This window comes from Musa acuminata, chromosome BXJ2-1 (assembly GCF_036884655.1).
Source record: "Musa acuminata AAA Group cultivar baxijiao chromosome BXJ2-1, Cavendish_Baxijiao_AAA, whole genome shotgun sequence".
NCBI classification, from domain to species: Eukaryota; Viridiplantae; Streptophyta; class Magnoliopsida; order Zingiberales; family Musaceae; genus Musa; species Musa acuminata.
In genome coordinates, this window is record NC_088338.1 from 9,235,341 (window position 1) to 9,259,162 (window position 23,822).

A 23,822-nucleotide genomic window follows, 5' to 3' on the forward strand; every position below is an offset into this window, starting at 1 on the left:
TTTATTTTTATAAAGATAAAAATTTTAATAATAATTTTTAAAATATATGAATTAAGATGCTAAATATAACTAATTAAAAAAGGTAATTTATAATTAGTCTAAATGATTATATAAACCTTTGTCAAGCAAGCTTGGTTCTTAACGTCCGTTCATCGCCTCTGGTTTATTCTTCTCCACGACTCCCTTCTCAAAACGACTTAAACGTAAACGCGCAGCGAGACAGAGAGAAAAAGTCCAGGTCCGGATCCACTAGAAGTCACATAGCAAATAAAGCCCTTACTGCCGTTCACAGCGCGACGCGTGTCCATAACACCGGATATGACGGAGCGGGTTTTAAAAGCCCTCTTGTTTTCTCATCCCACGGACACTGTCGAGAAAGGAGGGATCCTAAGAATGGCGATCGATCCCCCCTTCCGCCTTCTCCTCCACCTCCGCTTCCTCATCGCCCGTCACCAAATATAAAGGAAGGGGAGGAGGTTTGATTCCCGGTCCTTCTCTTCCGTCCCACATTTCGCCATGGAAGCCCTCGCGGAGCTCTGCGACCTCGTGGCGCAGAACCCCGACCTGTTCGCCGACAAGCTTTCTTGGATCTGTTCCCGCTGCCCTCCCTCCCTCAACCGGTCCACTCCCGGCGGCGCCTCCGCGGTCCCTCCTCGCGTATCTCGCTCCCAGCTCCACGCCCTCGTCGCCCTCGTCCGTCTTCTCTCACGGTGCGCCACCGCCCCCGCCTCTGCCCGTGCTCCCCTCCTCGACTTCCTCCGCGTCGCCCCGTCCGTCGCTTTCCGCCCCTCCTTCTGGCCCCAGGCCTTCTCCTTCGACCAGATCTCCCTCTTCTTCTCCGACCTCCTCCGGTACACAGCCCAGGCTGCCGACCTCTCACCCGACCTCTCCGCCGACCTCTCCGCCTTCTTTGGTGGAACCGTCGTTGCCGTTGTCTCCATCCTCAGCGGTGGCGGCGACGGAGACCCGGCCATCGCCCGCACCTTCCTCGTCGCCATCTCCAGGAGCTGCCCCCCGATCGGTCCCGCCGAGTCTGAGCGGCTCGTCGGATGCCTCCTCGACCAATTCGCCTCCCGCGGGGCCGAAGAGGCTACATCTGTTTCCTCACTCTCCGAGAACTCGTCGTCTTGGAGCTCCTCAGTGCAGAGCACGCCGTCGAAGGGGAAGACTAAAGATGAAGATCGGGAGACCGCTGACGACGCTGCGAGCGAGGTCTCCTCTGTGACTCCTATGGGGAATGGGAGCTCGGGTGGCATTGCAGGGAGCGGTGCAGATCAATTAATATCCAATGAGGGGCCGGGAGTGGTGAGGCAGGACATGGTGGTGTTTGAGGAGGAGACCGTGGACAGGTTAGAGAAGCAGGAGATCGCATTCAGGTTATTTGGACAGATGATGGATAGAAACGGGGCGATCAACTCCGAGCATTTAGAGCAGGTTAGAAAGGTGGCCACGAAACAGATCAAGTCTTTGCCAGCATTTCTAAAGGTTAGTTTGTACCTCTTTTCCTTTTTTCTTTAATCAAAATAAACACACTCTTATACCCTTCCATCTATAACTCATGAAGGTCCTTATTTATGCTGCTTATTCAGGTATTGTTCTAAAATTACTTTCAACGAATTGTGTCATCTTTCCTGACCACAATTAGTATTAGAGTGAAATGTTTTGTATAAAAAAGGGGGGCAGCATGAATTTAAAATAATGTTTAAACTTGACCAAATCAGTACAAGAATCTTAGCTCGCCTAAAATTAAAAGTGAATTTCTAATGTTGCAAGAATTTAATAGTCTATGGTTTTTCTGATCTGAATTACTGGACTGTGATGTGTGGACGACTGCTTTTTGTTTGGTTAGGATGACTAAAGTTCCTTTTTGATTATCCACTTCCAGGTTCGAAAACGTGACTGGAGAGAACAGGGTCCACAGCTGAAAGTTAGAATAAATACAAAGTTGTCCTGTTGTCAAGCAGCAATAGTAGTGCAGATTAAGAGCCTCATCTCTCTAGATTCAGATGGGAAATCTTCCAAAGATCTATTGCGTCGAACACTTGCCTTACTCCTGGATGCTGCAGAAGCTTGCATAGTCTCTTTATGGCGAAAATTGAAAAAATGTGAGGAGCTGTTCAGCACATTACTCAGTGGAATTAGCCAAATAGCTGTGTCTCGTGGGGGCCAGCTGTTGAGAGTGTTGCTCATTCCCCTGAAGCCACTTGTCCTGACCACCTGTGCTCAGGTCTGCTTCTGGCTTTTATTGGATATGGATATTGCTCTTCTTAACCCACATCAAGTTATGAACATATATAATTAGCTTTTGGTGTTTGCTCCTTGGAACAGGCTGATATGTCAGGAAACAATCAGGGAACTATGTTTGAGACTGTCACAAAGCTATGTTGTGAAATAATTGAGTTTGGATGGAGCAAAGATAGGGCTCTTGTTGACACTTTTATCATGGGTTTAGCTTCATGCATTCGGGAAAGGAATGACTATGAGGAGCAGGTATGGAAAACTGTTCCTTCCTAGACAAAGTGGTTCTGCTTCTAACAACCCTTAGGAAGTTCAATATAGTTGTTTTTGTATATAACTGGACCAGCTTATTTATAGAGGATTACTTCGAATGATTAGATTGCCATTGACATTGCACTTCATATTTTGTAAGCTCGTTAACTTTTTAGCTGAAATTAATAAAACATTAAAATTTTTTATTCCTGTAATGGATGATAGAGCTGTGCACCAGGTTGTTTTCTAATGCTAAAGTTTGTTTTAATTGCTATGCCATAATGGAGCTTTATTCGCCTATGCGGCTTTTGTTTCTTGTTTCTTGTTTCAGTGTCATTTGAGTTTTGCCTTCAGAAAACAATATATGTTGGATTCCCTACATAACCTATTTTCTGTTGCAGGATGGGAAAGAAAAACAGGCTGTTCCTGTTGTCCAGCTGAATGTCATATGTCTCCTTGCTGACTTGAGCTCGTCAGCGAATAAGTGGGAAATCGTAGACATGATTTTGCCCCTCTTCATTGAGAGTCTTGAAGAGGGAGATGCTTCCACTCCAAGTTTATTACGTCTCCGAGTATGAAACCTTGTCTCCTACGAATGTATATGCTAGTGTTTAGTGTTAAACTGTGTGTCTTGTTAGGCTTTTGTGTGGTTTTAGTTTTATCATTTTGATTTCTTCTGATGTAACTGCTGTCATCCATAGTGTGGCAATCTTGTTGAAATGATTTTCATAAATATTTCAGCTATTAGATGCCGTATCTCGCATAGCTTGTTTGGGTTTTGAGAAGTCCTATCGTGAGACGGTAGTTTTAATGACTAGAAGCTATTTGGATAAACTCAAGAATATTGGATTGACAGAAAACAAAACACTGCCCTCAGAAGCTACTACGGAGCGAGTAGAGGTCTGTTTAGTTGTTTCTTTGGACTCCATATTATGTGCTACTTCACAAACATCTAATTTGTCATTGTTTGCTAACTGCTTCAACTATATTCTAGACACTTCCTGCAGGGTTTCTTCTGGTTGCCTCTCGTCTTACCGCCGCAAAACTAAGGTCTGACTACCGCCATAGGCTATTATCTTTATGCTCTGATGTGGGACTAGCTGCTGAATCACAAAGTGGAAGGTAGGGTTTTGATGGGTGACAGGTCTTTGTGTCAATTTTGTTACACTTCATGTAGGTAGCCAAGCCTATGCACCAATCTTTTCAGGGGCTTGATGTATGGGCAGCCACCTGATTGTGGACGTTGCCCCTGCTGCCCAATATGAAGGACACAGAAAATGTCAAGCACTGTTAGCTGTGTGCTTAGTCTTGTATCATAGCAACCTGTGGAACATTTGAAGTTTTGGTTATCTAAAGCTCAAGGAGTTCTTTCTATGTTTCTCTCTTTTGTTATTCTCAGTGTGATGCTTTTGATTTTGTAGGAGTGGTGCCGATTTCTTAGGGCCATTACTGCCTGCAATTGCAGAAATCTGCTCTGACTTTGATCCTGCAGCCAATGTTGAGCCTTCTCTATTAAAGCTATTTCGAAACCTATGGTTCTATATTGTTTTGTTTGGCTTAGCACCTCCGATTCAACAAAATCAGATCCAAACAAAGCCAGTATCAACATCGTTAAATACTGTGGGAAGTGTTAGCACCATACCTCTTCAAGCTGTGGCTGGGCCATACATGTGGAATGAGGAATGGTCTATGGCTGTCCGACGCATTGCAAAAGGAACACCACCTCTGGTAAGCTAATAAAAGCATCATAATACTTCTGCGGAATATCTTCATCTTACATCAGTTGTTGTACCATATCAAATACATTTAATGAAACCATTTTTCAGTTCTTGCAAGCAGATACTGCTTTTTCACATACGACATGCTAAGTTTTTTGAGTATACATGCAACATCCATCTTTTACTCTTTGAAACAAACTTGTGTGATGCTTGCAAGCTTCCTTTTTTGTTGTCCTTGTATAATTGATAACTTTTCTTCCATATCAGCTCTTTCATGTTTTAAGGTTTGCAACTGTTTTTTTGTAGGATCAAGAGTTAGTTTTTTGCAGTGACAAAAGTCTTAAAATCTGAATCATCTTATGTTAACTAGATTGCTAATTAATGATGCTAATAATTGTTATTTGAATATTTACTTGATGGATAATGGTTCTGTATTATGGCAATGGACATGTTTGTGATAGGTTGTTAGTTCAGTGAAATGGCTTGAAGATGAATTGGAGCTAAATGCACTTCACAACCCTGGAAGTCGTCGTGGCAGTGGTAACGAGAAAGCTGCTGTTGCTCAGAGAGCTGCCCTTTCTGCTGCATTAGGAGGACGAGTTGAGGTAGCAGCAATGAGCACAATTTCAGGTTCAAATGAAATCTTTGTTAAAAAGACGTCCTATTTTGCTTTACTTCTTTTTTTAATCTTTGCATCTCGTAGGATCTGATTCAAAGTGCTGTTCTGGCTATGATTGGCTTAGTAAAAAGTAGATTCATCTAGCTAGGAGAAGAGAACAATCTATACTAATATTGTTTGAATTTTTACTTGAACAACAGGTGTTAAGGCAACATATCTTCTTGCAGTAGCTTTTTTGGAGATAATACGGTTTAGTTGTAATGGTGGCTTACTCTCTGCTGAACCCTCTTCGACTACATCAAAAAGTGCGTTCAGTTGTGTGTTTGAGTATCTACTTACTCCAAACTTGATGCCTGCCGTGTTTCAATGCTTGACTGCAATCGTGCATAGGGCTTTTGAAGCAGCAGTATCATGGCTGGTAAGCTTTTGATGCTTTTTGAAATATGCACTTTCCTTTTTATATGGTGCTTTGTTTTTTACTTGAAAACTTTTATATCATACATTTATTTTATTCTGGTTGTTACTCAACTATGGATGTTGACCAGGCATCTCTCTAGTTTATTGTATGTGGTATATGGTTTCTATTATTCATCCATATGAATTGTGTCAGATGTGTCAATAAGATGAACACCAGATTCCCAGAAAACATTTTTGGATAGGTTTTAACAATAAAATGAATGACTATAAACAAACATTTTCTGATGTATTATTGCATTTTCACAACATTCTAAATCAAGTTATTTTGTCAAAGTATGCTTATTTAGTTATTTTTGTGATGTATGTTCTAACTCTTGCATTTGTCTAATATATGATCTTTTTAAACTTATTTTTGTATATGTGCCAATATATCAATCATTATACTGTCTTGTTTTTGCCAGATTAGACATGTACATAAACACATCTGAATTCATTCACACTGCTTAAATTTTTAAGTTTGCTAAATATTTTATTGATGCATTTATTTATCTATTTGCCTGTTCTTCTGATAAATTTTACATCTAATGTCAAGGAGGATCTTTATATGCTCTTTCTTAAAATGGTCAGAAAAAAGCTGCTCTCTGGTAGGCGATAATTGCGATGATCCTTGTTTATTTGAACTCATACTGTTAAGAAAAACAGCAAACGATTGATCTCCACCATGCAGGCACTTAAATTGTGCAGAGCATGAATGTTTTGCATTTAATCCCCATTCGGTTTTATAAGATTATTGTTTGATACTTTGACCTGTTATCGAGTGAAAGTGGAAGTTCTTGAAAATATTAGTTAAGGCAAAATATTATTTTATGGTGATATTTATGGATAATAAAATAAAAAATCTTTGGATTAGGTATTATTTGTGGTGTTTTTTCACCAAACCAAAAAGGCTGAAAGGAAATAAAAAGTTATTCAAGAAATGAGTGAAATTAGATGCTAGCTTTGGTTATCAGGTTATCAAGGAAATAGAAAGTAAACTGATACACCATTAACAAGTTTTATATAGGCCTACTTGAACTGTTACACTTGATTATTCAAGTTCTCATATATGCATAATTGAACTGTTACACTTCAATGTTAAGTTGCTCGTATGTGCAGACATCAAAATGGCTCAGTGTTGGCAAATGTTAAAGCATCAATATGATTTCTTTGCAAGGAATAGGCTGCAGAAGGTTATTAATTTTTAGCCATTGGAAGGATATTTAAAATATTTTTAGCATGGAATTAAGACATCTTTATAATATCGTGATCTGTGGCCGAGTCTTGGTGCATGGTGAGGTTTCTGCTGCCTGATCTAGGTGATCATGTATATAATTTCATGATTGGGGTGCCTCTTTGCTATAATTTCACGATTATCTTTCCAACAATCATTAACAATGCTATACTATAGGGGAGTTCTCTACCCAACTCTTTATTTACATATTTTTTCAGCATTGTCATCATTATTCTCTGGGCCTGTACTGTTAGCTCCTTAGTTAATATTGGTTTCCACCTCTACCTTGTGCTCATTTGACATGTCTACCAAGACTACTCTCAACCCAGAACATTTACTATAGATGAAAAATGGCACATGAGAGCTATTTCAGGAGAGAAGTCTTCATTTCTGCACAAATTTGAGATGTTCTGCTCATGGTATGCAATTTCGAATGGTACCATTTGGTACGGGTGGTACGTACCGGTCCGACGGCATACCAGTACGCGGACCGCCCGCTACCGGACGGACCGTGCTACAGTAAGAGGAAATCGCTCGGTAAGCCCTGGTGTACCGTTTGGTATGCCCTAATGTACCGCTCGGTACGCCGGTACCGTACCATATCGAGCCAACCTTGAAACACCGGTACGGTACGGTATTGCATATCTTGGTTCTGCTTAAGGATAAAAAATCTGTTACTAAATATATACATGGTTTTTTGGATGAGGAAAGGAGCTAAAGAAGAAATTTGAAGGACAAGAAAAAATAGATACCAAGCTACGCAACCAGATGATAATCTGAGTAATATGTCTGCCACCAATAAGAGGCATTTTAATTAGACTTTTGACAACTAGATGGTGAGAGTGAGGCAAGCCTTAATCACCAATTTTATGTGATTTGATTTTCTCAGATCATTAATAACCATATCATGCTACGCAACCAGATGATAATCTGAGTCTAATATGTCTGTCACCAATAAGAGGCATTTTATTAGACTTTAACAACTAGAAGGTGAGAGTGAGGCAAGCCTTAGTCACCAATTTTATGTGATTTGGTTTTCTCAGATCATTAATAACCAGCTGTTCATTTTTTCAACTGCTTAAATCTTATATCATAAATAAAAGGAATTCTAAGCTTGACATCTTGTAAAGAATCGAGTAATCAATTGCTAACTTTCATGTCAACTCTTTGGGCCTGTGACAACTGACAATATCTTAATCTAATTCGAGTGTATCATCTGGTTGTTGCATTCTATTAATTATAATTGCTACCACTGTTTTTTTTATTGGGATTGAATTGTGGCAAATTCTTATATAGTAATTAGCTTTATTGATTATCTAGGAGGAAAAAATATCTGATATAGGACAAGAAGCTGAAATAAGGGAATCGGTTCTTTCTGCTCATGCGTGCTATCTCATAAAGAATTTGTCACAAAGGGATGAACATGTCCGTGATATTAGTGTTAATTTGTTAACTCAGCTGAGAGAAAAGTTTCCACAGGTTAGTTCTCCCTTTATGTTGGCTGGATGATTCTCATACGTTTCTTGCGATCTTTCAGTTATTTTGTTGTAAAAACTGGTTGTTTTGCCTGCAGGTATTATGGAACTCTTTGTGCTTGGATTCACTTCTTTTTTCAGGTCATAATGAATTACCATCTATTCAAGTACATGATCCTGCTTGGCTTGCCACAATTCGCTCTTTATACCAAAAAATTGCTCGAGAATGGATCACTACTGCTCTTTCTTATGCTCCATGCACTACACAGGGTCTTCTACAGGTTTGCTCAAGGAATAAATAAGCTGTACTTACATGATTAGGATCTTAATGAATTTATGTCAATTGTGGTTGAAAAAAAAGCTTCTTCAGTTAGAGTTGAATTCTACTTTATGAGTTTTATGATGAGATTTATGTTTTTGTAGACTAATAACCAAGTTTTAAATACCATTCGAACATTTGATGGTACAGTCGATATGGTATTTACTGGTTTGACAATCAGCCAAGATGAGGGCTACATAATTTCTTATGATTGGTTCAATATGGGCTTTACTGTGCTGTAAAATCACTTTACCGGGTTTACTAGACCATGTTTTACTTTTTAACAATTCTCTGTATCATTTTTTTAAATTTCTTCTTTCTTCTTTGTCTTTTCTTGATTTCTCTACTCTCTTTTTTTTCTTCCTTTATTTTTCCCCTCCTCCCCATTGCATTCACTTTTGCCTCCACCCTGCCGCATTATCGGTGTCTTCTCTTCCTTTGTACCACATCGGGCTTATTGGATAGTAAGCTAATTGTTACTGGTATCCACCATCAACTCCATTTTTTTTACTTCTTTTCTTATATTTCTATATTTCTTCATACCAAGTTGCCGTCTCTCCACCTCCTCTTGCTTCACTCCATTGTTTCTTGTTGCCTCGTCGTGGCCTCTCGTTCATCGCCTGATGTGTAATTCTTTGGTTTTGTTCCACATTAAATATGAGAGAGAAGTTGAGTTCGCACATAGAGATAGACGAGTCTTCTACTATTAACTTGGATTTAAATATTTTATATCTATGGTTAAGACTGGTCAAATTATCCCATCGGTTGGGTTGTGACAAATAATACTTGTGGATGAGGCGTGAGGACATTGCGTGGAGCCACCACCAATAGGCGGAGACTCACATGCACTACACTAGGGTTTTTGATGAGGACATCAAGTCTTAAATGAGAGAGATGGTAATATCCTGATTTATACCTATATCAAATGTTGCAGGAACATTGGACTGGTTTATGAGGTGTTAACTTGAACTAAAACATTTTGGGCTAGTGGTTCACGTCCATTAAGGGAATGGGATAGTTATTCTAACCCGATGGGTCATGATATGATTACCTGACCTCCTCTTCTCTCTCTCTTTGCTTCTTCCGGCTGATGGCAACCAGTACTACTTCATACCAACAACCAGTATATGTAATTTCAATATCATACATGTCCGACCACCAATCAGTATTGGTACAGACTTGAGATTTAGTCCTTGGTTACGTGTCCGTTAAATGTCTTACCACACATGTGCTAGCGTGGTCTGATCTTTCTATACATCATATTAGGTTGTATCAGAATTCATGTTGGTATGGCTGACTTTGTTGGTCCAAACTTCAATGTATAGATGCTTAACATAATCTACGGATGCTTTCAACTAGGTCCACCAGTATGTGGCTGATACATTAACAATTTTTTTGGCTCATTATTATATCCAAGATTTTTATTACTACATTTAATTGGAAGGTGTAAAGATTCAAAATATATACTCTGATTTCTAACAAAGAGGAACCTGCATATATTGGCAGTTTGATGCCAGTATATACATATGCTGGGCCATGGAGACGCAAATTTCTTTACTTACATTATATAGGATATATTATTCTCGAGGCATCCAAGTTTACTTTTATCGAAGTTGGGATTTTATGGCCTCGTTGTTGTTGTTATTTGTTGTATACAAGTTTAGTTGTAGTTTGATTTATTCTTGTGCTGGACATCTAGTCTCGACCAAATTTGTCACTTTTGTAGGGATGGGATCACAATAAAAATGCAATGAAACAGTTGACAGCTAGGTTATTTTGAAAGCCTTGTTTCACCACCCTGTTTCCTTTTCTGGACTCAAATACTTTTTCCTCAGTGTCTTCTATATTGAAGGGTCCTTGCCTGAGAAAAAGAGGCTTATGAATGTTCTTGTGATGAAAGAAAAAAAAAAAAACAAAGTTGCTTGGCCTAATCTTCTTCTCTTTCATCTCTATTCTCACTTTTTTTTCTTCTTCCTTCTCATTTGCTGATTTATGAAATATTTTACTGAATTTATGCCATTGAAAATTCAATATTGTGGTAATTAAGGTTATCAACATGCTGATGATGATTCTAGACAGGTAGATTGGATGAATTTGTATTATTTGGGTTGGTTTGGATTCTCCCATGCTTAGACTTAATAAATGAAAGAATACACGATGTCTATTATGGGCGGATTAGTTAAGCATGAAGGGTTTGTCAGTCCATAGATGCTTTTCATAGTATTGAGCAGAGTTCTTGCATGAAATGACATTGGTGATAGCCTGAATTGGAAAGTCAAATTTCATTAGAACCATTTAGCAATGATCTGACCTATCTCCATTCATCTTCTGATAGAATAACCCTAAACTAAATCAGCTTTGGTTTCCCATTGTACAATGTCGACTTATTGAGGCCTAAAATGCTAGTTAGACGTCTGTTTGAAACCTCTTAGGCAACATAATTGGTCTGCCATAACAAAAGACAAAATTTGATGCTCCAAATGAAACTTTTCTCTGTGCTGATTGGATGATTAAGCTTATATAGTTCCTTGGTGCATCACAACAATTGCATCACATTGAATACTTTTTATTTGTGAAACATTTTTGGACCAGAATGCAGGAGAGGTGTCACTATGCTCTTCTTAAGTTACTAATACACATATACATATAATGAGGCATTTAATTGACATTAAGGTTTGCATATCACACAAATTATAATGAGAAATTTCTTTGGCACACTAGAGTTGTTATGCTTTTTGAATCTAGTTGCTCCATAAGAACTCTTATATAGTGTTCGGTTACACATTCTGATGTTTGACATTACAATGCCAGGAAAACCTATGCAAGCCGAATGCTTTGCAGAGGACACAACATGCATCAGATGTGGTTTCCCTTTTGTCTGAAATACGTATCTGTACAGGGAAGAACGATTCTTGGACTGGCATTAGGACGGCAAATACTCCAGCGGTTATATATTCTGCAGCAGCAGCATCAGGAGCCAAAAAGGAAGTATCGGATGGTTTTATTCTGGAAGTTCTTTCAACTGCTGTTGTGAGTGCGACAGTTAAGTGCAACCATGCTGGGGAGATTGCTGGTATGAAAAGGCTATATGAGAGTATTGGGGGTTTTCAGATGGGCATGTCTCCAGGAAGTCTGGGACTTGGTCTTGGTCAACCCATGAATGTAGGGTTACCCTCTCCGCAATTAAATCTTAAAAAGGAATCATTCAGCGAAATTCTTCTTTCGAAGTTTGTTCATCTGCTTCAGCAATTTGTTGGTACTGCTGAGAAAGGATTAGTGATGGATAAGACATTATTTCGTGAAACATGCTCTCAGGCAACTGCATTACTTCTGTCATACTTGGTAAACCTTTGAATTTCATTTTGAAGTTCTTTTTGCTAATCCTGTGTTTTGTCATTACACTGTCTCTGGCACTTATTGTTATTGATTGAGATGATGATCAGGATGCTGAGTCTAAATTGAACATGGAAGGATTTTCACAACTATTACGGCTTCTTTGCTGGTGTCCTGCTTACATCTCTACACCAGATGCGATGGAGACTGGAATATTTATCTGGACATGGCTGGTTTCTGCTGCACCTTCGCTGGGATCTCTTGTCCTCGCAGAGCTTGTTGATGCCTGGCTGTGGACAATAGATACAAAACGTGGATTGTTTGCATCAGAGATGAGAAATTCTGGTCCTGCTGCAAAATTGAGGCCGCATCTTGTTCCTGGTGAGCCTGAAGCACCAGAAGAAAAAGATCCTGTAGAAGGGCTAATTGCGCATAGGCTCTGGCTTGGTTTCTTCATTGACCGTTTTGAGGTTAGGATTGAGTTTGTGGCTATTCGTCAGTTCTCTCCTGTAGCATCCTCTATGATAGTGTAGTTAATAGAATGCTCACATGTGGATATTTAGTTTTGATTCTGAGACTGATGTAGGACAACTTAGCTCTGATGCCAAACTTGATGTCGGACAAGTTCGTGACAAGCAGAGAGAGTATTATTTTATTTAAGAATAGATGAGGGAAAAGATAAAGATTGTGAATGATAATAGAAAAAAACTAACTACTAGACTCTCTGTCTCAAGAAGTACTTCCTAGGGATAAAGACTTCACATCTCCATTTGTCTCATACATAGATGATGAAATCATATAATTGAGACAAGAAACATGGTCTTACAACACTCATACATAATGTGAAAAAACTTATATTTATTCAATCATTCTATGATCTTTAGTTATTATCTCTTTCCATCTTATTAGAGACTCCCAAGTACATATTAAGGTAAATCAATCATCAGTTCTCTTCTTTGGAAAGATATATTCTTATTTTCTTATGAACATTCTTTGAAACTACTTGATCAGTAGATTTCCTTCTTTGTCTCTTCAATAATGATGAAACTTCTTTAAAGGAAGAAATCTTTAATACACCCTTGAAATATTCAAAGCAAGCTCAAGATATGTTTTCTTTCTTTTTACTGGGAATCTTAATTGAAGCCTAAGATTAATGTTCTTCCTTTTTTATGTTTGTTTTGTTCTCTTAAACAATTTTGGTAAGTAATTTGCCATTTGGCAACTTTACACAGCAAAAGCAGCCCTTGAACAAATAAAATTTATTCAAACAAAAAAAAATAAAAATGGTCGTGTATCATGTACTTTTATTGAATAGGAACTCATTGACTTCAATTGGATGAAATTTTGATCAACCTTAATTATAAACATCTTGGTTAAATCAACAGTTCTGATATAATTTGACATATGACTATAAAACATCTTGGTTAAATGAACAATTCTGATATAACTTGGCATAGGACTACTTGATTCTGATACCAAATCTAATGTACGACGAGCTTTGATACCATGTTCATGACAAATGAGAAAGAGTAAGGGAATAGGGAAAAGGAAAGATGATAATTGAGAAAGATGATATAAAAAAGGAAAATTATTAACCTCCTTATGTTTCAAGAAGTTTTTCTCACAAGGATGATAGAATCGCAGTATCGCACCATCAAGGAAAGAAACATAGTCTCATACCACTTGCATATGTTGTGGGAATTTTTTTTTTGTTCATTCTATATCTTTGATCTTTTGTTTCAATCCTTTTCCCTCTTTCTATAAACCCAACAAATACAACAGGAAAGAAAAATACAAAAATAAGAAAAGTATACAATTACATCATGACAAATGGATAATCTACTTCCTATATGTGTGTGTGTGTGTGTGTGTGTGTTTGTGTGTTGACAACTAATCTTCCTTGGCAAAATTGATTTATGGGCCTCCCTCCATTTTTGTTAATTCTTTGTCCATAGGGATGAAATCTTCAACTGAGCCCAAGATGTATTTCCTTCTTTTCCTTAGATTCTCTAACAAATACCAAGATTAATCTCCTTTTTTCTTTGGCTCCCTTTCTTTTCTTCTTTTGGGCAATATTGGTAATTAATGTAGCATAATAGAAGATGCTACTATTTGGCAGATTATGACATTGCAAAATACCCCATGAACTAATAATATATTTTTTTAAACAAGAAATATATTTATATGTTCATGCATCATAAACAACTTTGCATTAGGTGATATAAATTCTGTTTATTTGTTATTAATGTTTAACATTACTAGAACTTCGTAGGCCCGAGTCTCCTGGCAACAGAGTCATGAGAATGGTGTTTTATTTTTATAAACCAAGTGGAATGTTAACATAATGGATTCTAGTTTGGCTAAAAGGAAAATCATGTCTTGGAGTTCTTCCAATTTTGGTTAGATTGAGAGGCTACACTCCTAAAGTTTATGAGCAACAGTTGGAGTTCCATTGATGTTTTGTGCAAATATTTAGTATTACTGCTTATATAACTCTAGTCATTCCAAATTCACCCATGAACAAATAAGTTAGACAATTCTAGTTGTTCCAAGAGTCCCACAAACAAATTTATTTACATCCTTCAATTTTTTTCTTGATGAACTAAATTGAAGTGACTTGATTTCAAATGGATAGTTGGAATTTGATAGTGAAAGGACTATCTAAATTTAATCAATAACCCAAAAGGAAAGTTCCTTATGCTCTATGTAAGCCACCCTAAAATGTCAATGTCTATTGCTCCAATCTTACTATCATATAGTCTTCTTCTGCATGTATACATGATGTCCTTTTTATTATGACTAATCAAGCTTATCCTTTGATCTTGGGTCGTCATCAAGGATTTAAATACCAATCAGATTGGTACATACTGATTGATATCTACTGGTTCGACCTAGTGCCGGTGACGACATGTTTAGCCTGATATCTATGCAATACAATTCATTTTAAAATTTTATTTATTCGATAATCCTGGGCTCAATATACTTGCATCTACTGGATTGTAAAACTGGTATCAATCCATTATTTAAATCCTTGGTCTTCATTATGTATCATGGTTGTAGTAGCTTTCAGGTAAACTTTTCTCCAGATGTTTGTAGAATGAAGTTAACTTGCTGATGAATTATCAATAGCTTTGCTCGGTGCAATACACTCATGAAATGTATCCCCTGCGGTTCTGGGTATATCTTTGAATATATCAGTTCCTTTTTGTGTTCTCGTTTTCCTGTTTTTCTATTTTGTTGTAGTTGAGTCTATTATTATATTTGCTTGACCATTACCTAGCCACCTTGCTCTCCATGATGACTGAAAGTTGTGTGTTCTTCAGCTTATAACCAAGAAACCATATCGTTTGCAATGTGTCTGACACTTTAAAATTTAAATTAATACTTTAATGGAGCATCACAAAGCATGTTTTGTCATATTGCCAGAGACTTTCTTGTCGTTGGTATATACTTTTGCATAACAAAACATGGCTTCACTTATTTATTTGATATTCTTTATATGCAGCATCCACAAATCTCAGATATGTTGCACTGATTTTGTTGTTGCTAGGTTGTTCGACATGACAGTATGGAGCAACTTCTGCTTCTAGGCCGAATGTTGCAAGGGACAATGAAATCTCCTTCACATTTTTCTCACCATCCTGCTGCTGCTGGCACCTTCTTCACAGCAATGCTTCTTGGATTGAAGTTCTGCTCATGCCAGTCACAGAAAAATTTGCAGAATTCCAAGATGGGCCTTCAATTGTTGGAGGATAGGGTTTTCCGGTTAGTAGCATTGATCCTAGCATCATTTACATTAGTTCTGTATTAACCTTTTATACTGATGGCCAACAGTTTGCTAAAATGTTAATTGGTTGTTCTTTTTCAGTATACTTCTCTTGTAGTTATAGTTTGCACTGTGTAAGTAAAGGATTAGACTCATGAAAATTGTACAAGAAACTAAAGAAATTATATTTGTGAGGAACAGTTGTTTTATTTTAATCCTAAGAAAATAAAGATGATGCAAACTTTATAGCTTATACTCTACATATCGAAGAACATTCCTTGTTGCCCTCCTCAAGGAGGCCTTGGTGCTGGATGAGCCCATTTCTCGCTCAAAGGGCTGTCTGGCCAATTACTTGCAGTTTTGGTACCAATGCAGGATTCTGGTTTGCTTTGATTGAGACCCACCCAGCATGGGATATCATGCTTGTTAGAGACAGCACATCTTGATGCTTAACACGTTGTCACCTCTATGGCTCTATCTTTATGATTATATGAAAAGTTATCTATATTTTATACATTAAGATGTTCTTATGTGATGGAAAGAGTAATGATCATCCCTCCTTATTTTCTTTTATCATGAATATGCACAAGCAAGATTACTTAATTTATTGAGCATGAAGAGAAATTATCATATCTGGCTATACCCATTTTGTTATGTGTTCTGTGTGGTGCAATCAGGTGACATTATTTTGTGTATTCCAGTGCATCCTTGAGCTGGTTTGCTTATGGGCCTGAGTGGTATGAAACAAATAGTAAGAGTTTTGCTCAAAGTGAAGCCCAATCTGTTTCATTATTTGTCCATCATCTTTTGAACGAATGCGTGGATAGCATTCCAACTGATTCATCATTGAAAGGACGAGGACGTGAGAATGAATTGTTGAATATGGTATGTTTGATTTCAAGCTTTCAAACTTGTAAAGTTTAATGCTGTAACGTAGTAGACCCTATTCTCTTGTCTAATTGTCTCCTCTGCATGATTTACAGACGGAACTATCCCATCCTGTATGGGGACATATGGATAACTATGCTACTGGGCGAGAAAAGCGCAAACAGTTGCTTCTTATGCTTTGCCAGCATGAATGTGACAGGCTTGAAGTCTGGGCGCAACCCTTAAATATGAAGTATTGCTCAGTAAAATGTGCTTTTGCTTTATACATTAGTGCTGCAGCAAATGTTACACTAAAAATTTAAATCTTTTCTAATGCTTCTACAGAGACAACATATCTCGTCCTAAAATTGGCTCAGATAAATGGATTGAGCATGTAAGAACTGCATTTTCTGTGGATCCCCGCATTGCTTTCTCCTTGACATTGAGGTTCCCTACAAATTCACATGTGATGTCTGAAGTAACTCAGTTGGTACAAGTATGTTTTCTGTATGCCCAAATTTTTGATTGATTATATTCCTTTCTTTTTCTCTTGTAGTTACTACATAGCTGATAGAGAAAATTTGTTCCTATATTTTGTCCTTTTGTGATTATACCATTTGTCCCTGTTTCCTTATACCGACTCTTCTAAGAGTTGTACTTGCAGATCAAACCATCACTTCTTTTGCTTCCTAATTTCTTAATATAGTTGATCTGATTTCTCCTGGCTTTTGCTCTGTCTTTTCTTCACAGGTGCACATATCAGAGATTCGTACTATACCTGAAGCATTACCATTTTTTGTCACTCCAAAGGCAATCGAAGAGAACTCAGTATTGCTGCAGCAATTACCACATTGGGCTTCTTGTTCCATCACTCAGGCTCTTGAATTTTTCAGTCCTCCATATAAGGGCCATCCACGTGTGATGGCTTATGCCATGAGAGTTCTAGAGTCCTATCCACCGGAACGTGTGACATTTTTCATGCCACAGCTGGTACAAGCTCTACGATATGATGAAGGGGTGGGTGTCCTACATGCAAAGTATTTCTGCTCTGGCTCCCTTTTGTTTTGGCATGAATTTTATGTCATAAATAGTCACCTTGTAGTTCAAGAATACAGGTCTGCCTATGTTTTTATTATGTGCGTTCATCCCCCATTTGTTTGTTTCTATACTAACGTTATTCTCTTGAATTCTGCAGAGGTTAGTTGAAAGCTATTTGCTTCGAGCTACTCAAAGAAGTAACATATTTGCTCATATCTTGATATGGCATCTTCAGGTGTTGCCTCTAACCTTAATTTTGCAACCATTTTTGTTGTTATGTTTTTTTATACACTGATCTGTGCCTAGCTAATTGTGGTTTCCTCAAACAATTAGCTCAATTTTTTGTTCTTTACAAAATCATATTGTGGGTTTCATTAAGTCTTTCTCTGACGTCAGCTCTCCAAATTTCAAATGACAGGGTGAGTCATGTTCGCAAGAATCTGGAAAAGATGTTGATGTGGTCAAGGTAGGTTATCTTTCCATGACCTTGGCTGCATTCTATAAAGCAGAAAGCAAGTGATTTTTTATACTTTCCAAAAGGATTGTGGTAGATTGCTAACCTACTTAGCTAGTAAAAAAACATTTTATCCATTATATACATACTGAATTATAAAGATGATGCAAGATTGAGATGTCACGTATATATTATGAGATCTCTCAGGTACTTCTCATGCAATAACACAATTTCTTAGGAAGGTTTGTTTCAGTAAATGCCAACAAATAAAATGATCCATAAGATTGAAGAATAGAATAAAAATTCAGGATGAACTGGCCACTTTGACGAAATTTACTGGAGAAGGCCAAAAAGAATTGTAAACAGAACATATTAGAAAATTAAAAGAAAAATGACTTGATGAGATCACTTGGTCTACATTCTGGTCCCGTGGGTGGTGCACTTGATAGTTAAAAGTCTTGCTTTTTAGTTTAAGTCCTTACACCTCAAGGCTCAATGTATGTAATGAAGGCCGTCATTTCTCCTGGACACAGATGTCAACCATCACTCATACTTGAGCTCACCTGACACAGACGTCAGTTGCTTTTTGAAATTTTGGCTTGTGTCATATTTGAGCCTGTTTTCACTGAGCCCACAGTTTTCTAACATTGGATGCATTGCAAATTAACAATGTCTTTTCTTTATGTAAATTTGTTATTGTTTGTTTGTTTTTTTTTAAATACTGGGTCAAAGCATGTTGACAGGACTTTAAAGTGAAGATTGGATTCAACATTCTATTTTGCTAAAAGTTTATGCTGTAATAAACTTGTGATCCTATATAGAGTAAATCCTTATTAGAATGATTTGTAAATTACATATATTTAGTTTGTATGTTTACATGGTTCTTTTCTTGTGATCCCGTATAGAGTAATTCCTTTCAAGCAATACTTCCTGTCGTCAGACAGAAAATTATTGATGGTTTCACCTCTGAGGCCCTTGACATGTTTCGGAGAGAGTTTGACTTTTTTGACAAAGTCACATCTATTTCTGGTGTTCTCTTTCCACTACCAAAGGAGGAACGCAGAGCTGGTATCAGAAGGTATCACTTATATAGCATTGTATTTATCATTTTTTATGCCAATGTGGTTTCAGTTTAATACCATGTAAGCGGGTTACATTTGTATTTATTTCAGAGAGCTGGAGAAAATTAGTATTGATGGTGATGATCTCTATTTACCTACTGCTCCAAATAAAATTGTTCGGGGCATTCAGTTGGATAGTGGGATTCCCCTTCAATCAGCAGCAAAAGTTCCTATAATGATTACATTTAATGTTGTTGATAAAGATGGGGATCCTAATGATGTAATGCCACAGGCCTGTATTTTTAAGGTAAGTTACTGCCATAACTTATTTCTTGTTTGTCAGTCAGAGGAACCCATTTGGATTTAGAGTTAAAGTTCCTCACTGTAGATGCATTGCTTAACTCTAATCATGTTTTAGTTTAATATGCACATTCAAGACTAATAAAGTTAATTTAGATCTTAAATTTGATCATGAGGTTAGCTTGGCAGAACCTCGATACTGAATTTTCTTTCTGTACTTCATGTATGCTGGCCTCTTTGTGATCAATTCCTGTTGGAGCTTGAGATTGAATTAGATTGCAGCAACTACTGTAGCCATTATTTTTTGTAGGGTTCCAGATTTCTCTCATGACATTTATTTTTTATGTGCCTCTAGATTAAGAAGTCAGTATACCAGAAATGGTTCAGGACTTCATCAGGTGGAACTTTGGCACTATATTTTTTTTTGTGGCAATGTTGCATAAGAAAACCTTGTTATATTGGCCTATAAAATATAAATCAAGAACTGAAACTAAGTGTGGCATATTTTCAAAGACATGTTTTAAGTGCTAAAAAAATTGTAAAGTTAAAGATCTTGTCTCTAATCTTACTCTACCTTACAATCTGTTATTTGCTTTGTGCACTTTGATTTATTCCTTAAGAGTTATCTTTTTTGGCTGGCTATGCTGTATATGTGCATCTTTACATGTCTTTGTTTGATATTTAAGTTTTACTAGTTTCTTTAACCAATCTGTTCTCTTGAATACTAGATTATTACATTTGTATGTGTAACTACGTTCATGCTAAAATATCACACATCCATCATCAAGCAATAACATCTATCTTGTGATGATTTTGGGTTACAAAAAATCCACTTCTCTGTAAATAGGAAGTTCTAATTTTGAAATGCATAGTTTTCCAAATGTCTATTTCAGTGTGACATCTATCATTGAAGTTCTCTACCTCATGAATGCAGCTGCTATGCTATGTATGTTCATCTGTGTTCATAAATGAAGTACTTGGAGTCAGTTAAATTCTTTTTGTTCTTTGGTTGCATTTTGTAGTTATGCTTTTGTTTTATTAATTTGCATCTCATATATTCTTACTGATGTGTCATCAAACTGCAGTTGCTAAATTTGGGCAATTAAGGCCTTTGTTGGTATAATAATCTATGATCTGAAGTTTGGTTAGAGAGGTCATGGTTTGTGTGCTTTTTGTGACAGTCCATGGCAATCCACGCTGGACAGTATGTCTTGGCACAGGATTCAAACAGGTCTGTGCTGTGCTGAGGGCACGCAGACACTCCATTGTCCTGCCACAAAGCCTGTGCCAGATGACAAAACCTCAACTGACATGTAGTGTGCTAGATATTATTGTTTCTCCCTTATGCTAGAATGATTTTGATTGGTGATGCTGCCCTAACCAGAACTCAATAGTGGGAAATAATCCATGTAGTTGGGACATTGTGGCTTCTTGTTGTTGCCAGTGCCACGAGTCAACACTTTGCGGGAGATTATGTATTTAAGCTCATTTTAGTACTTTTGAAACTTAGTATTGGCTTAGCTAAAATCCTCCCATTGCATTTCTTTTATTTTGCTATTAATAGCACAATATAGTATATTGTATACTACCAAGTGCTGATTGCTTACAGCATTTCCTAATATTGTAGGTTGGAGATGATTGCCGACAAGATGTTCTTGCGCTTCAAGTGATTTCTTTGCTTAGGGATGTATTTGAAGCAGTTGGGTTAAACCTGTATCTGTTTCCTTATGGTGTTCTGCCAACTGATTATGAGAGGGGCATAATTGAGGTAGGATTTCCATTTATAGTTGGTATATCTATATGTGCCAAGTGCAAATACATCTCCATTTTGATCTTTGTTTCAATTATGGGTTCATAGAATTTTTATGGCTCATGATTCTACTTTTCAGATTATATTCCCTGTTTACAACATGTAGGATTACATTACCAAACCTCAAGATTTCAACTCAAGTGATGTAGGATTAAGCTTTAATGATCAGTGTCACCTGAATTCCTATGACATTCAGATTGATATATTATCACACCTTGAGACTGTTTTGTCATCCAAGCGAAATGCAACGTTATGTTACTAGATGGCCACTTAGGCACTGATCAAGATGCTTGGATGCAGTTTGGCCAAAAATATATTGGAAGATGTAGCATCTAAGGTGGTGGGCTGAAGCTCCTAGGCAGTACTGCCTACCTCAAAGCTATTTGTTTGATGATTGTGCTATTCCTTCAGTTTTCATGTTCTCCTTGGAACTTTTTAATTCTCAGTAACATATTATTGCAAGGAGTCATGGTTTGGTCAGTTTGATCTTTGTAGTTCCTATATGTTTGCTTCCAACTAATTTAGGCCAGTTGTAATAGTAGTATAGAAGCAGATGGTGATATACTGTAGGAGGACCTGAGGTTGAATGTGCTGCCATCTTCTAAACATTGGATCAGCTTAATGAAAATATATGCGGAATCCAGGAACTATATTTAGGGTTCTGATATCTGTTGCACATGGTTAAAGCTTCAATTTTAGTAGTTTGGTATCTTGATTAAGCAGCACAACTTAGTGCTTTTGCTATGATGAAATATGTTTAAAACATTGAACTATGCTGTTGCTGTGCCATAAGAGTCTCCTGTTTCTTCAGAATTTGCCGTCTATCCTGTCATATGAATTGTTTGATCAGATGATTTTGTTTGCAAAGATAATTGACACCATCTTACAAAGCTGTTTCAAGTATTTTATATCAAGGGCACACTCCATATTAGATATCTCTTAAAAATTTAGTTTTTCAAAAAATCATGCAGGTTGTTCCTAATACACGGAGTAGAAACCAAATGGGGGAGACTACTGACGGTGGTTTATATGAGATTTTTCAACAAGATTATGGACCTGTAGGTTCTCCCACTTTTGAGGCTGCACGTGAAATGTTTATGATCAGCAGTGCTGGCTATGCTGTTGCCAGCCTCCTACTTCAACCAAAGGATCGACATAATGGCAATCTTCTCTTTGACAAGTATGCTCTTTAATAATTAATTCTTCCACGAGTAATTGCAAGTACTGATAGTGTAACTTATTGTAATTTACAGCAAGGGAAGGCTTGTTCACATAGATTTTGGGTTTATATTAGAAACGTCGCCAGGTAACAATATGAGATTCGAAAGTGCTCAGTTCAAACTGAGTCACGAGATGACTCAACTGCTTGACCCTTCTGGGTCAATGAAGAGTGATACCTGGAGCCAGTTTGTCAGGTAATTTGCATAAATTGCTTACATGCAATCCATATCTGCATAGACATTTTAGATAGTCGGTGACTTGAAAAAACTCAGTTTGCACTTGAGATCTATGCACCCTGACTTTGTCATCACAAATGAAAGCATATTAAATTCAGTAAATCATATTTCATATCTCTCTCTATATGGCGCCTTCTGTACGTTGTCCCATTTTGATAGCATTAAGCCAATCACATGAAGTGCTACTGTTGCATTTATCATGCGAATGCTTCTTCTCGCATTAAGATGCTCTTCACCCTGCTACCTGTATAATCTAACATTGGCTATACAGTCTCATATTCATGAAGGTCGAGTCAAACTAACTATGGTGGCATAGTTTGTAGATCATGTCGAGGATGCTTCCCATTAGTTATGTTGTCATGCATGCTAGATTTCATCTAAACAGTTTAAGTTGTCAACTGTTGTAAAATCAAAGGTTTACCTTCAACTCACTAATTGCTTTTCCAGTCACGGTTTGTTGAAATTTAATATCTTCGTATCGATAAGAAGTACAAACGTGACACCATCAGTGAGTATCAGAAGTCATGCAGAATCACATGACCAATGATCAATTTTTAACAGACACAGAAGTGCTAATTTCCTTGTTGCATCTTCTTCCATGTTTTTAGCAATGAGGCAACCAAGACATTTCCTGTATCTTCTTTACGTTAGCCAGAAGTTGCTAAATTTCAGGTTCGAGTATTTATGTCATTTTTTATTATTTCAGCTTGTGTGTGAAAGGATACCTTGCTGCACGGCGGCATATGCATGGAATTGTTACGACCGTACTTTTGATGGTAGACAGTGGTCTACCATGCTTCAGCAGGGGAGACCCCATAGGAAACCTGAGGAAGAGATTTCACCCCGAGATGAGTGAGCGCGAAGCTGCAAACTTCATGATAAGGACATGCAACGATGCCTACAACAAGTGGACCACGGCAGGCTATGACTTGATTCAGTATTTGCAGCAAGGAATTGAAAAGTAGATCCAACCAATACCATGCATGCATTGTAATGTTCCACAGGTCAGTTTTCTTGTTAGTAACGTAAGAGTAGCATAAACCAGTCGGGAAAATTCATGGTTTCTTGAGGCTGCAAGCATTCGTGAAATTCATGTCATGGTCTGTTCAGGTGGGTGTCGAGGTATCAATGAGTGCTTATTTTTGTGCTTGCGAGGCAGTGTAACTTGCTGAAGTCAGAGGAAGAACATTGTAACATATTTATGTCATAAGGATCATGAAGACAATAGTGCAAGAAAAGAATTCTGGTTTGTCCTTGCAAATGTTGTGGCTTCACAATATCTCACATTATCATTACATAAAGAGAATGCCTTCACAGTAACAATAGTTTTCATTGTTTCAGTGGTCCTCGATTAAAGGGGTTTTCTATGTTGACCGTAGGAATGGAATTTTGTTACTAATAGTCTCAGTTAATGTGAATTTTGTTATC

At 37.5% G+C, this 23,822-nt stretch overlaps 1 protein-coding gene across 1 annotated transcript; it reads left to right on the plus strand.

Moving 5' to 3' along the window:
• The first annotated feature begins 245 nt into the window (after nt 1-245).
• LOC135598826 (phosphatidylinositol 4-kinase alpha 1-like) lies at nt 246-23,655 on the plus strand. Its single transcript, XM_065093190.1, has 26 exons — nt 246-1,485; nt 1,886-2,227; nt 2,329-2,490; nt 2,892-3,062; nt 3,232-3,390; nt 3,485-3,612; nt 3,912-4,218; nt 4,670-4,838; nt 5,028-5,245; nt 7,835-7,993; nt 8,088-8,270; nt 11,120-11,650; nt 11,752-12,111; nt 15,192-15,406; nt 16,109-16,292; nt 16,391-16,527; nt 16,620-16,770; nt 17,025-17,291; nt 17,470-17,547; nt 17,731-17,778; nt 18,672-18,844; nt 18,939-19,134; nt 20,755-20,895; nt 21,909-22,117; nt 22,191-22,352; nt 23,101-23,655. Exons 1-26 carry the CDS (start codon nt 517-519, stop codon nt 23,357-23,359), a joined length of 6,078 nt encoding a protein of 2,025 aa, XP_064949262.1. The 5' UTR covers nt 246-516; the 3' UTR covers nt 23,360-23,655.
• The last annotated feature ends 167 nt before the right edge of the window (nt 23,656-23,822 follow it).

Bases quoted from the DNA above. Each gene is read 5' to 3' on its own strand.
- LOC135598826 (XM_065093190.1), top strand. From the start codon at position 517: ATGGAAGCCCTCGCGGAGCTCTGCGACCTCGTGGCGCAGAACCCCGAC. The intron at 16,293-16,390 runs GTATGTTTGATT...CATGATTTACAG, and splicing joins AGAATGAATTGTTGAATATG to ACGGAACTATCCCATCCTGT. The intron at 20,896-21,908 runs GTAGGATTTCCA...AAAATCATGCAG, and splicing joins ATGAGAGGGGCATAATTGAG to GTTGTTCCTAATACACGGAG.